Genomic DNA, 15401 nt, shown 5'->3' on the forward strand with positions numbered 1-15401 from the left:
TTATAAAAATATGTTATCCTTCTATTCAATGATGTTATTCCAAGTAGACGAAGTGTTCCTAATTTTAACGTATTTTGAAATTAAGTTATTGCGTCATCAAATAGCAATATTTTTTTACCTTTCCTCTATAAATTATGTACATGTGGCTAATCACTTCGTTGGCCCGTATAACCATATATCTCTTCTGAAAATACAGCTCACTCAATTTCTTCGCAAACGCTCTAAAAAATGAATATTCAACACCTTCAAAGAGAGGTATCTCTTGCAGTGTCTTTTCATACATGTATAATACTGCGTCTTCGTTCAGGTTGGCATGCAGTTTTCCCAGAATGGTCTGGTGCTGTTTTCAATAAAATATATGCGGTGTTGTAACTAATTAACAGTCATCTCGCCGTTTGTTTATGCTAAATAGCAACATCTTGCTTTTAAAAATGGAATGCGCCTACTAATTTGGAATGTCATTAGTCGTATCAAGTTTTAATTAAATTATTAGTTTAGGTGAGATTACAAAATATGAAGTAATTCGGTGTTTGCTGTTATTTGATGCACTAATTTGATTTTATCCCGGGAGACAAAAATAATCACGATACCGTGATGTATCAATTATTTTCTATGTTCGGAAAATAACTTCAAACTTACTTTTAAACAAAAAAAAACAAAGGATTCAACAGTGTCATCGTACGACTATCATTACATGGTCTTCGTCAGCTGTTCCGCTTTATCAAATGTTTGTTTCCGAGAGTAAATGCACCAGTAACCATAAAAAATACAGATATCACTACTATAGGAGTTTCCTCGATTACTTACGGACCAACCGCCAGTTCGTTTCCATTGATATTTCCAGTGCTCCATCACATTTTGTTTTAATACCGTGGGTACTTTTTCTCTCGTTAAGAAAAATTCTAATTGTTTTAAGTTTTCTTGAAACTTTGTTACCATCTGGTCCGCCATGGCTTTTAGAGACGCAATCCGTGCGTAAACGTATCTAAAATAGAATAAAAAACGTACCTTTATACACCTTCATCTTAGTTCTCAGAAGTCTCAGGTCACATAAAATATTAGATTTTTTTATATGCATGCAGTTTATCGTACAACACTAGAGACATATAGGTACTGAACACACAATATTCGACCGTAGGCAAACCTAGCCCTTAAGAGTCTTTAAGTGACATCTTCCACTTACTTAAGAGTTGAGCAGTTGAAAGAGGTTTTGTTAGTGGTATAGTCAATAAAGATATTTACAAACATCTATACAGGGGTAAACACCTACTTAATTGTTTTGATGATTCTATTACACAGTTACATACCCAAAGAACAAAACACCGTGTATTGATATGCATATGGACATGATCATGTTGGTAGTGTCCTGGGGCGTGATGTCTCCAAAACCGGCCCCACTGAAAGTCGAAGCAGTCCAGTAATAGCCCAGTAAAATCGCTGTTTTGGGCGATATGTGATCTGAGATTACAATATCTCTCGCATTATCTATCCAAGACCCTGTAAATATTTTTGACATTATTTCTTTATTTTGTTACCGACTTGTTATTTTATTTTTATTGAAAACAATGCATCTTAGAACATAATAATGCTCTTAAAATAAATAGCTTTATGATAGTAATGAAAAGTTTTTAGTAAAAGCTAAAGAAAAATGTATTTAGTATTACGATTTATTGGCTGTTAGTTTAACTTTTCAGAAACAAACTAGACTAACCTTTTTTACATATCATGTTTCCTCCCGGGTAGAATACGGTATCTAAGAGTGGCCCTTTCAGCGTCAGATTTTTTAATATAACTGAAAAGTCATGAGCATTCGAAGCTATGACAAAACGACAGGACATCATTATTATTAATGAGGTGTATAAGTTTAAAAAGAACAACATTAATAGAATGAATTGTACTACACTCATGACGTAAGCCTGAAACATAAAAATACCAGCTATTAAGTATAGTCTGTGCGGAAAGAGAAGAGTCGTGAAATGTATGGGATCCAATACATTCTACGATTCTTCTCGTTCCGCACAGACTCTAGTAGGTACCTACTCATTCTTAAACAGTCATCTATCTTAAAATACGTATGTACTATAATTATGTATAACCTAAACCAGGTTCAATCGCAAAGACGACGAATATTTTATTGGTTTGTTAGTTAATGTAATGATAATTCAAACAAAATAAAATCTCAACCAACTTAAGTAGGTATATCGAGGTAAATATTACCCGTTTCAATGCTCCTATTGATTCAGTCCAGAAAACAGCGTACAATTTATAAATTTGCAATACGTTGATCATTTTTAGTAAACAGTGATACATGTGAGGGCTTCTGTAATGTTCACCGGCGGTATGACCTTCATTGTGTTTAGGCATAAATCCTTCCCAGAGTGCATACCACGGCCAGCAGGTCAAAAAATCTATAATAAATGCCCTCTGAAATGATATTACAACGTGTTATTCAATTTTCACTTCTTAATCAATTTCTTAGTTAAATAGTCTGTGGTAAAATCCTATGTTAAATAAACAATATAAAAAAAATGAATATGTGTGGAACGTATGTGTGTGCGTGCTAATATGCTCAAAAAGGTAAGCGGTTATTTTATGAGCCAACGCCAGAATAATGCGCAAGCGTTTGAATGGATTTTTTCAGTCAATTAGGAATAGGTAGGTATATACTTATGTATATGAAATATAAATGCAACCTTTAAATAGTTTTTAGCAGTTAAATACGGATGAATAATCAGTTGGTTTTTAGAGCCGTAGTAAGCGACATGGAACATCAAGTACAGGTCGATGTAGCAAAAAACTTCCAACACTAATATTGGAATGTTAAACATTGTGAACATTGGAGCCATTGAAACCGTTATCTGAAAATATTCCATTTAAATAAATAATACAATATGAAATTAAGATATTAAAAGACGTATAACGATTTTTTTTTTGTATTTTACTTCTTTCTTCTTTTAAATGTCACCGTAGGTACTAATTACCTTTAGGTACTAGGAGGACATTTTTACATCTCTACTCGGGTCGATTCTAACATTAAGATAGGTAGCTAATCCACCAATTACAAATATCTATAAATGCTTTCCCCAGAATTTCCCCTGAATAAATAAGTAACTTACTGGTATCATTAAACATAACAGAAATGCTGCTGCCACACGTAGCATAGCCCAAGTTTTGAGGAAAATGCCGTCCGGTTTTATAACTATAGGAATCAGTAAATAAGGAGCAACGTATTCCAGAGTCTTAAATTGTTTGTATGACTTAAAGTAACTCTGCTTCTTATTCGTATAATGGTTGTAAACATTTATAAATGACTCTGAAATAAATAAAAATGTATACCGGAGTGAATACAAGAGAGTAAATACTTTCCGGTAGTTCTATTGAACTCACAAAATCATACGCGGTTGGAAAAGTGCGGATAAACTTTGGCTATGAGAATTGACACAATATTATCTCAATATTGCCAGTGGCTGCCAAATCTGGCGATAAGTTGCCGTACCATGACTACCATCAGTTGGCATTTGACATTAACGTTAGCGACTGCGTGAAGTCGATCGCATCCCCTCTATCGCACCAATACATCAGGGTGAGCGAGATTGACTGCGTAAATATCAAATGCCATCTCGTGGTAGCCGTGCAGGAAACTTGCAAATGACTAAAGCATTTTCTATTTTTAAATATTAAAACACCTTATAGCCTCGTGCCACCCAATGTACATTAGAATGTACACTCAGTTTCGATGGAATGTCAACTTTAATTAATAATAAAGAAGGTAGCATTTAATTTGTCTCGTAAATTTTGCGAACAAATGAAATCAACCCAATTGAAAATACACCAAGGTTCAAACTTCCTTGGCTATCATTTTGTATGGTGGGCGGCACGAGGATAATGTTCTACTATAGGTAGTACAAAAAAACACACCGTCAAAAAAATTCTGAAACATGCTGGTTATCTTGATTTTTTTATCTGTATTGTGTATGTGATGTTTTAAATAGTCATCAGTAGTTTGAGATGCAGCTAGTTCTTCTATATACTGCAGTTCATTCGGTGTCAGCAGGTCATCATGTTCTCTCATAGCTGGAAAAAGGCTTAGGGCTGAAGTATACGCTGAATGTCCAATGCTTATTAACTGAAACACAATTAATAGCATGATCGTAATATACTTTTTTTGTATATTATTTACTAGTAGATAATTGAAGTTTTGACCTAGTAGCACGCTATGCTGCATACCAACTATCAATTCGATATTGCCTGTACAATTAGTTTACATACAGCGACTTTCAATCCTGCTTTACGTTTTGTATTAGGTACCTACCTATAAACCATTAAGTAAAATGAAACATATGAAGTTAAAAGAAAGTATCAGGAATCAGGTGAAAACTCATTGCTCTTCGGCCTTTTTCTACAATTTAATAGTAAAGTTAGCTTCTTCATTTAATTTAGCCATGTTGTGTTAATTTAGCTTTTATAGCATAACATTTGTTTCATAAAGTTCATTTTGTTTAAAAAAATTAAGATAATTTGGTGATATTTTTTGACATGACGCGATTTTAACAGGTTAGGTTGTATTATAGTTCACCACGTAGATAACATAATAAAAACATGCATACCTTACAATGTGTCAGAGTTACGACCGAGCTCACAGCAGGCACCCCGTAGAGCAAAACTAAGAGGCCTAGATGATTACCAGGTCCGATAACCCGTTCTTTCTTTGTTTCTCTAAGTTCTTTGGAAGTTAATAAGCAGTACCCACTTTCTATAACGTAAAGCTCCCTTGAAACAGTACCACCGTAGTAAACTATCTCGCCAGGAGGAAGAATTATATCTCTTGCCGCTGAAAATTTTACAGAAATTAAGTAGGCAGTCGATTACAAACGGTTCTAGTGACTTGGTTGTCTCGCACAAGAACTTACATTCAGTCAGAGTATGAATAAATTCCTTATTCTTGACTTGAAAGAATTTGATGGACGTAAGCGTTTTGAATCGCGCTTGATGCAATACTTTCTTGCGTAGCTCCGCGGGAACTACAGTCTTTTCTAACCAATTGTCGCTCGTTAGCTCCACCCCCTAAGTTAAAATGAAGACTGATTATGAACCAATACATTATACCGCACATTTGGAAACCTTAACTTTTTCTTAGTTGTGGCCCAAATGCTGAGTGAATATATTTAATTTTGATCTTAAACATATTGCAGCTAAATCTATAGATATATGGAAGAAACGGTTACCAAATTGTAGTGCCATTGCAGTTCATAGAATGCCATGATTCTTTCTTTGATAGATCGATGCATTTTGTTTTCTTCCATAAATTTGTCGATCGTTAGTATTACTTCTAAAAATGCAGTTTTAGTCCTGTTGAAAAGGGTACACGGTTTAAAAATGTTCAAGGAACCATCTAATCTAGATTACATTATCCTAATACGTTACATTTCTGTGCATAAGACTACTCGAATGAATTCCTAATCCTTATAAGTAGATGGACAGTAGAGCCTAAATACGTTGCTGGGACAAGGCAGACAAAAATCCGAAATTGAAGTGAATGTATAATAACCTAATGTAATTTTGTAGAAAAATTAAGTCCGTCTATCTTCACTGACTCTCTACCGTTCGAATAGATGAACATGTATTTCCATCTCTTCTCAATCACTTTTACTAACGATTTAGAACGATAGATGCACAGTGGAATAGGCGCTCGCGCTCCCCAATTTCGGAATTTATCTTCGTACCTATTGTCCCAGCAACGTAATCTATCTACGAGGGACGTCTGAAAACTTCTAAGCCTAAGGTATTTCGAGGTTGTATATGTGTTTATGATACTGGCCGCTAGAAAGGCCATTTAAAAATAAATTATTAAGAAAACAATATGTCAGATTTTTATTATTCTGTTTCGAGATATTCAACTAGAAACTACATAATGTGTGAATTACCAGCGAATATTACGAAAATTGAGCATCGTGCTGTAATTAAGTTCCTTACAAAAAGTGAAAAATCACCGCAGTGTATTTTTGAGGAAATGGCTATTATTTACGGTGCTTCTGGGCCTTCTTATGCCACAGTCAAAAAGTGGAGTCGCTTATTTAAACTCGGGCGGGAATCCATCGAAGACGACCCCCGCTCAGGGCGGCCAATATCGGTAGTGACCGAAGAAAACGTAGCCAAAGTCAAAAAGTTGGTATTGGAAGATAGAAGAATTAAGGTTTGGCAAATAGCTGAGGTCCTAGGTATAAGTAAAGAACGAGTCGGAGAAATTTTACACGAACATTTGCACATGAGTAAAGTTAGTGCTCGTTGGGTGCCGAAAATGCTTACTGCCTTCGATAAAGAACGTCGTGTTGAAACTTCCCAGGCGTTTTTAGACTTGTGCGAAGATAATATAGACGAAGTTTGTTCCCGAATAGTAACTGTCGATGAAACATGGATCAGACAGTATGACCCGGAGTGTAAGTCCGAATCAATGCAGTGGATTGAGAAGGGGGAACGGCCGCCGAAGAAATTTAAAGTGCAAAAGTCGGCCTCTAAGTTAATGGCTACGGTGTTTTGGGACTGTGATGGTATTCTTTTAATCGATTATTTAGAAAAGGGTTCCACAATAAATGCACTTTATTATGCAGATCTTGTAAGACAGGTACGACAAGCAATAGTTGAAAAAAGGAGAGGTAAACTAAGGAAAGGAATTTTGTTTTTGCAAGACAACGCACCCGTCCACACCGCTCATGTTGCGAGGCGTGCTTTGAAGGAAGTTGGCTTTGACGAAATCGACCACCCACCGTACAGCCCCGACCTAGCCCCTAGCGACTATTTTCTATTCAATAATTTGAAGAAAGAGTTGAGGGGAAAGCGATTTACTAGTGACGAAGAGATGAAGGCGGCCGTAGAGGAGCATTTTGAAGGGCAAAATAAAGAATATTTTTTTAATGGGCTAAAAGCACTATATAAAAAATGTAAAAAGTGCATTGATTTGGGAGGAGATTATATCGAAAAATAAACAGTGATTTACCTTTGAAAATTGTGTTTTTGTATCTTAGGCTTAGAAGTTTTCAGACGTCCCTCGTAGTCTAGTGCTATCTTCGAATTTTACCGACGATATAGTCGGCTCTTCACCACACCCGGGTTAGTAGGCAGGTATCTAGTCAAGGTAATTATGTTCTAAATACGCGCTTTTTACCTGGACGAATGTGTAACTACGGCTGAAAATTCAGCCACACAGTATCCGATTAACAATACACCGTAAAGACTGAAAAATGCCACGAAGCTCATGTCGTACATGTCTCCCGGAGCTAAGTCTCCGTAGCCAACCGCAAGTATCATGGTGGTCGCAAAATAAATAGATGCCACTAACGGAAACTCTTTCCTAAAACAAGTGAAAACAGTGTTAATTAAGCCACTTCAAATACTTAGTTCAAATATCTAATAATTTGATTACAGGTCACACCTGCTTATGGTAACTTCTGGTACCAAATCCTCCCAATTTAATACGGTGCTGAACCATGAACCTTCTGAACATCTTGGCACAAAACACGACTCCATAAATAAAATAACACCACACCAGTAACATAGCAAACAAATATACACACAATATTTCACAACCTGCAATTAGCCAAAGTTATTCAGTTCAATAATTCCATTGTTATTTAAACTTTTCTGTCAACCCAGAAACGGTCACGCAGTAATTGTAATTACTTACTTTAACAACAATAGTATTTAATAACAACTTTTTCTCCAAGTTTTCAAAAAAACTAGAAATTCTCCAAACAAGGCATAACTTTATTCCTTTACTCATATAGTACAAATGGTTTCTGTGGTCGCTTCGGTGCATTGTATATGTGTGTATCCAAAGAATATATTCCAATGGTATGTTTGCTAACAAATCTAGGTAAAAGCCCAGCGTATTTAATCGGTATGAGACTATACCACGAATCTTCCTTATATATTTCTTTTTAGTCTTAACTGCAGTAGCACATGTTATGACGATGTTAAATAGCAGAGATATGCTTATCACGATTTCAAAGTAATACAGGATCCCTCCAGGAAAAGTTCTCATAAAACCGATGTAATATGGATATACGATACAGATGTATGATACTAAGGAAAGTATATAGAGCTCCCAAAATCTAACGAGATGACAATCAGCTTCCAGTATCCACGGAAATTTACCGCTCATACAAGTAAACATGGTGGTCTTCTTCTTTACGTGCTCTGATAAAATGTAAAGATCCAGACAATTCAGGTCTAAGTTATCGTCAACGTTGTCGCTTTTAACCATTTTACCTGAAATTAGACGTGATACGTTTATATTATTAATATTACTATTTAATGTCACGTGCTCGCTTTTGACACCACGCATGCAGTGCATCCCGAGAATGACACGGGGAGGGCTATTTTCAGCGTTAAATTGAAATTTAAAGAATGGAGATACGGTCACGATACGTAGTTTCTTTGTGGAAATTTCCTTCTCGTTAAGACTCTTTTTAGGGTTCCGTAGCCAAATGGCAAAAAACGGAACCCTTATAGATTCGTCATGTCTGTCTGTCTGTCCATCCGTATGTCACAGTCACTTTTCTCCGAAACTATAAGAACTATACTGTTGAAACTTGGTAAGTAGATGTATTCTGTGAACCGCATTAAGATTTTCACACAAAAATAGAAAAAAAAACAATAAATTTTTGGGGTTCCCCATACTTAGAACTGAAACTCAAATTTTTTTTTTCTTCAAACCCATACGTGTGGGGTATCTATGGATAGGTCTTCAAAAATGATATTCAGGTTTCTAATATCATTTTTTTCTAAACTGAATAGTTTGCGCGAGAGACACTTCCAAAGTGGTAAAATGTGTGTCCCCCCCCCCCCTGTAACTTCTTTAATAACAGAATGATAAAACTAAAAAAAATATATGATGTACATTACCATGTAAACTTCCACCGAAAATTGGTTTGAACGAGATCTAGTAAGTAGTTTTTTTTTAATACGTCATAAATCGCCTAAATACGGAACCCTTCATGGGCGAGTCCGACTCGCACTTGGCTGCTTTTTTAATTTCTTAAATGTTAATACATAGTTTGTGAGATATTGGAAAAACAAAATAGGTAAGTACCTACCAATTTTTTTTAAATATATTGTTTTTACTTTTAAATTTTTTATGTGCTTAAACTGTTTAATAACCGCTTCGAATACATTTTTCTAGACATCGATCCGAACCCAATTAACCCAATGAGGTATCACGTATTTTTAAGAGCATTTCCCTATTTTTCACCATTTTAAACCTGTCGACTATACTATTGGTTATGCGCAACTTTACTTGATGCATAGCGCTATTTAGCTCATATCTACACGGAAGTGGCGTGCGGATCCGTATCAGTTTGATAACCAACCGCTTTATGCAGAATTGAATACAAAATAACAACTTTTGGTAGGTATTACCTTGGATAGATCTCAATTTGTCCTTCAAACATTTAATGCTGCTTTTCTTGATATGTTTAGAAATGTAAATATTGAGTGACAATTGTTTTTCATTGTTTCTTGTTTGCTTCCTGCGCTGGCAACGCTTAACTCTCTCTTCAATTTGTAATCGAATTTTGTCTTCCAAATCCGGGTAAGTAATCATCAGTTTTATGAAGTCTTTTTTGTGAAGAACTTGACATTCCACATAAGTAGCGGCTTTGACTGTACATTTAGCTGCGAATAGATTGTAATTCTAAGTAGTTAATTATGAATATAATAATAATAATTGGTGAACTATGTTTTATTTTTGTATAGGTACCTGGTATGTTATAAACCAACGATACTTCGCCCAAGCATGTGCCTTTCGTAAAAGATATCATTGGGCTTTCATCATCTTCGTCAGACAATAGTTCTAAAACTCCATTGGTGATGCAAATCTAGAATAATTTAAATAATTATAATTATAAGACACTAATGAGAAGTTAACTGTTCTAATCCGGTTTTTCATGTCACGGTCAATCGGGTCACTAGATCAGTCTGATTTCTTTCCGAAATCGGATGATCGGATCTAGTGCGTAAATTACCATAGAAATAGTTCTACGGCTACTTCGGACCATATTTTCACGGATTCGGATCGGATTCGGATCGGACGTAGTGCGAAACCGCTCTCACACTGTAAGTGTACAAGCGAACCGAACCTACTTAAAGTCGGAGCAGACTGATAGCATTGTAACGCCATCGAGTTCTATGGCAGCAGAACTGGAGAGATCGCCGAAATTATGGAACAAGTGTTCTGTTTTAGATCTACTGATCTAGGCCAACATTCTCTAATTTTTGCCGCCATTTCTCAAATCTGCTCCGTACCTCGAGTCCTTTTTCACTCACAAGCACAACGTCATCGGCGAAAAGCATACACCATAGTCAGGGCCGGATTAACCCTAAGGCAGAGTAGGCAACTGCCTATGGGCCCCGCCTCGGCTAGGGGGCCCCGGCGGCCCCGCGCGCGCCAAAAAACATGTGTTTCATATGGCCAAAATTCATAAATATTTTTTTATGGTACCTACTTATACCTAATGTCCAATATCAGTTTCTCAGACACACAATCATCAAATGTTTATGTAAATTATGTTATTTTATAGCTTTTAAAGTCTGTAAATCGAGCTCGAATTTCAGGCTCCCGAGGGCCTAAAACCTCATTAATGAAACTTCGGCCCTCCGACTAACTCTTGTATGACATATATATTATTGTTGAGTAACATTTGACGATTGGTTCGTATCAGAGCGCTGCTTTCTTACAGCTCGACCTTCGGCGTAGCTTTTTAACAAATATAAACATTGATTTCAGAAGCTTAGCCTTTTGCCTTGCATGAAAGCTCACCTCGCTGGTTATAAGTACGCTTCGGGCTTGTTAAGTATGTGGAGATTGCTAAGCTTGACCTTCAGCCTCACTTTTTACCTAAATTTTTGGTTCCTCTACCAAATCTCTTCTTCAGCTTAGCCTTTGGCCTCGCTGCGCCAAGCTCAGCCTGCGGTCTCGCTTTTTAATACAATGGACATTGGTTGGCGTCTGTGATCTAGCTGAAATTATCCTGAAGCACGGCTTTGACCTCGCATGAAAGCTCGCCTCACTGGGTAACTTCGGATTTTTAGGCTTTTTTAACAGGCTTTCACAATTTTTTCACAAAAAATTTCGCACTCGCTGCGCTCGCGATTTTTATTGCTTTTCCGATTTACCCTGTACTTATATGCTAGTTTGACTGGTTGGAATGAATAATCATTTAAACACATGTAAAATATTTATTATTAGGTTAATTTTAATCATGTGGTTCGTATGGTCGGACAATCGCTGTTCAGCCTCGCAAAATATTTAACTACTTATTGAAAAAAAAAGAGCTCTTCCCACACTGGACGCCAGGAGGAATCGGCAAAAACTAATATAAAAAACCTTTATGTCCACGCAAGAGCGAAAAAGACATCGTTCGGCATGTTCGGATCGGCTCAACCGACACCTGAAGGTTCTCATTACGCAACCGCAAACTTACTTCCCTGTACCGAACAACTGAACTTATGTATGCAGAATTAACTGTAAGGGGGCCTCGAGCATTGCACTGCCTAGGGGCCCCGAGATGCTTAATCCGGCCCTGATCATAGTCACAGTCGGTGGCTATCCAGACCGTGTTACTTTTATGTTATAACGAAGTGAAATACTTACCATAAGCGTCTTTGTTTGGTTTTGGTTGTATACTATATCCCCGGGCAAATAAAATTGGTGAGACATAGCCAAAGATAATCTTCTAAGAAATGGCTCTGGTAACTTTCTAAATATTAATGAACTGTACAGTGGCACTGCGTTCAGATCATAGCAAATTTCCATTCGCAAAGGGTAGGGTAATAGGTTCATGAGTTTTGGTTTAAAAACACCTGATTTTTGGTACCACAAGTCTTCGTAATATCTAAAATAAATAATTGATATGATATGACTGAGCTCGATTAAGTAATTAAAAGTATGTACAGTCGGCATCAAAAGTAACAGGTCATACTATGCGTCAAAAGTCTAAACTACTTTTTAAATATCTAGTTAAAATTATAGAGGTTCCTGTATGCAGAACAATTATATTGTGACGAGATATACTTAAGTAACCACTACCTATTTAAAAAATAATTTGCAGGATAGCAGATCTTTTGCAGCGTTGTTTCATCCGCTACTATTGATGCGGGACGCGGGTTGTACTAATACATAGGTATAGTACGGCTCTTACAAAATACAAATACAAAATACAAATGCATTTATTTCATTACTTTTGACAACCTTTTACCTTTTGACTCAGGTGAACTTTTGGCTTCGAACCTTAATCTTTCAAACAAAGGCTATTGTCTCTATTATCGCAAAGCCGCTAGCTCCCGACTTAGCACGTGCCAGCACAACATTCATATTGAAAAACAACCGGTATCGTCATAGTATTAAGGTTCAAATTTAATGTCACTGATATTCTAGATATTACGTTTTGGTAGTGTAGGACGATTAGGGAATGCAAATCGGTTATTTTCGGTTATTTTTTGTATGGAAATAATCGGTTATTAACCGAAACCGCGGTTATTTCCATACAAAAAATAACCGATTTGCATTCCCTAAGGACGATAGACCGCCCCGAAGCGATACGGCACTCATATTATTTTGATACTTAGTGTGGTGTTAAAAATGAAACACGGTTATTTATGATAAAGCGTTGTATATTTGTTATATAACAAAATCTAAGGTAACAATGTAAATTTAAGATTAATAAGTTTAACATAGGTATAATCAACATTTTTCCGTGTAGGTATATAAACAGTTATACGTACTACTACATAAAATCGTGTCATAAAAAATCAGATATAATCAATTTCTTTCTTATAATTATAAACCTTCAACAATCAAAAATAATATATTACAAGTGAAAATGATTTTTGTTGCAAATAAAGTTGGGATAGCAAGAAAAAGACAGCTAAATTAGATATCGGGCAGAGTACTTATATAAATAACACGAAGCACACGGTTACGATATTAGAAACCGACTAAAGCCTGATTTAGGGTCGCTAAATGATAAAATAATGTGCCCCACTTCTCATGCACACGGATCTTGCACACCGCTCTTCTCGTAAACCTATTGTATTTAGGTATGCAAAACAATAGTGGTCAGGTCGCAAATCCTTATCAGTGTTTTTATTGTCACTATGCGTCGGCATCACATCAGAGATGCTAATTTCACAGTATCGTTATCTTAAAGATAAGAAAAAATAACAATGCTTGCAGCTGCATCTTTGTAAATTATTACATTTACCACTGCAAGCTAATAATTTAAATAAAACAATATAATAAATAACCACGTTTCATTTTTAACACCACACTAAGTATCAAAATAATATGAGTGCCGTATCGCTTCGGGGCGGTTTATCGTCCTACACCACCAAAACGTAATATCTAGAATATCAGTGACATTAAATTTGAACCTTAATACTATGACGATACCGGTTGTTTTTCAATATGAATGTTGTACTGGCACGTGCTAAGTCGGGAGCTAGCGGCTTTGCGATAATAGAGACAATGGCCTTTGTTTGAAAGATTAAGGTTCGAAGCGAAAAGTTCACCTGAGAAGAGCCGTACTATAGTTAATAATTTCCATAATATGGATTATATCTAGTTAACCTTACCTTATTATTCGTTTTGTGGTATCATCATTCATACGTATCAATTTTAAGTGATTTTGGATCTTCTTTAGTTGTCGAACATATTTAGAACGTCTCGTAGTAATTGTCAGAAATTGCGAAGTAAGGGAACCCACAAAAACGATCGTAGTAAGTAAAAAGCCTATCACAATTGCCAAAATTGCAATTATTCTCTCGGCCGTCGTAATGGGATACAAATCGCCGAATGAATTTGTTGTCAACATCATGATAGACCAATACGCACAGACACAGTACCAATCAGTCACAGATGCAGTTGGCAAATGTATCGCTCCAGCAGACCACGAAGAACGGAGATTCTTTAGTTCGAACCCTCTATAAGCAAACTGGAACCATATGCATGTTAAAGTATGAACGCCCAGCAAAAAAAGGATTAGGTATTGAAATAAAAATGTTGTCCATTGATTGCGACCAGCTTGTGAAGACTTGTTATAAAAGTACATAATAACCCTGTAGACACGTATTCCAGCTACCAAAGGCGCAAGAAAACATAAATCAAATTCATAAACGCGTAAGTCAAAAAAATATAATATTCCGTAAGGCATAGCAAGCATGACATCTAAAATCACTAGACAAGTTTCAGGCTCGACTAGGTTCAGTGTTCGTCTCCATCTCTTTATGAATTTTAAACAAAATATAATGACGACATCAAATGTAAATATTAAATTCAAACAAATTATAAGAGTTATAATGCCTTTGGTTCTATCTTTGGACAAACAGAAGGTATAGAGCCACGATTCTAAGATGTAAGCGGTAATCACTACGGAAAGTATCACAAAATTCCAGATGTTATTGGTGTATATCAGCATGAAATATCTTAAGTTGCAGTTGGTAAACTCCGTTCGATTCTCTTGCAGTATTGCATAGATCTTTGGCTTGTCCGCCATATCGTCCTCAATAGTTTCGTTTTGAACATTGTAGGTATCTCCATCAGGTTCTTTGAAGAGCTCGTTTCGGTCTTTTCGTTTTCTGTATTTGTATATATCCAGACTATTGCTATTTGAGTCACTTTCATTATCACTCCCGTCTAAAATATATTTTAAATATAAACTTAGGTATTTACATTAGTTTTTACTACCTAGTTAAGATACCCTTTTGGATGAATCACACTTGGTGCCTACCTAATTTATATCGAAAACTGGCAACCAGTGCATCTAAAATTGTGTACCTATTTTGTATTTCTTTGCCACGGACATTGAATAAGATGCATAATTATGTTTTCCATTTTTGTTTGGCTAACATATATATGCGTAAAACATTAACGAAGCGGGGGTGGCATTAAAGGAATTAACTTTATTATACAAAGTGAGTTTAAAACTTACATTCCAGTAAATAAAACTTTAACTTACCTAATTCATTCATGCTTCGATTAAATAGGTCCTTGCAATAGGAAATTAGTCGATGACACGTATGTTAACCGATACTCGTAGGTATGCCATACCAATAGTGTATGAAATGTAATTTTGTTAAATCTAGTGGGTTTAGTAGAGCCTTTAATCTAGTAGGTCTATTTGTTAATTCAATGTTCTCCGATTTTTTTGTCATCTGCGCATGATATCTAGAAATCAGAACTGACGCGTAGCTTGGTTCAAAGCGATCGCGATGGTGCGCAGGGTGACGCAATGTTTTCCTCGCAGCATAACCCGTAGGCCGAAAGGCGGACATGTAGATTGTAGATCCAAGACGCAAGATGTGCACACGGCACACCAACCTACATAGGTACCTACATGAAACTAAAAATC

General features: G+C 36.1%; 1 protein-coding gene across 1 annotated transcript in view; it reads right to left on the reverse strand.

Moving 5' to 3' along the window:
* LOC134657460 (uncharacterized) overlaps positions 1-15085 on the reverse strand; it is a 29897-nt gene extending 14812 nt beyond the window's left edge. The window contains exons 1-19 of the mRNA XM_063513025.1: positions 15009-15085; positions 13627-14686; positions 11648-11888; positions 9755-9872; positions 9415-9669; positions 7682-8265; positions 7430-7584; positions 7163-7348; positions 5226-5349; positions 4911-5064; positions 4608-4831; positions 3919-4126; positions 3117-3313; positions 2694-2858; positions 2218-2424; positions 1712-1916; positions 1308-1497; positions 808-985; positions 119-340 (exon numbers count right to left, since the gene is read on the reverse strand). Of these exons, the coding sequence (XP_063369095.1) occupies positions 119-340; positions 808-985; positions 1308-1497; positions 1712-1916; positions 2218-2424; positions 2694-2858; positions 3117-3313; positions 3919-4126; positions 4608-4831; positions 4911-5064; positions 5226-5349; positions 7163-7348; positions 7430-7584; positions 7682-8265; positions 9415-9669; positions 9755-9872; positions 11648-11888; positions 13627-14686; positions 15009-15021 (4686 nt within the window). The 5' untranslated portion in view covers positions 15022-15085. The remainder of the gene's footprint in view (positions 1-118; positions 341-807; positions 986-1307; positions 1498-1711; positions 1917-2217; positions 2425-2693; positions 2859-3116; positions 3314-3918; positions 4127-4607; positions 4832-4910; positions 5065-5225; positions 5350-7162; positions 7349-7429; positions 7585-7681; positions 8266-9414; positions 9670-9754; positions 9873-11647; positions 11889-13626; positions 14687-15008) is intronic.
* Positions 15086-15401: the final 316 nt, after the last annotated feature.

Source organism: Cydia amplana, chromosome 2 (assembly GCF_948474715.1).
Source record: "Cydia amplana chromosome 2, ilCydAmpl1.1, whole genome shotgun sequence".
Taxonomy (NCBI): domain Eukaryota; kingdom Metazoa; phylum Arthropoda; class Insecta; order Lepidoptera; family Tortricidae; genus Cydia; species Cydia amplana.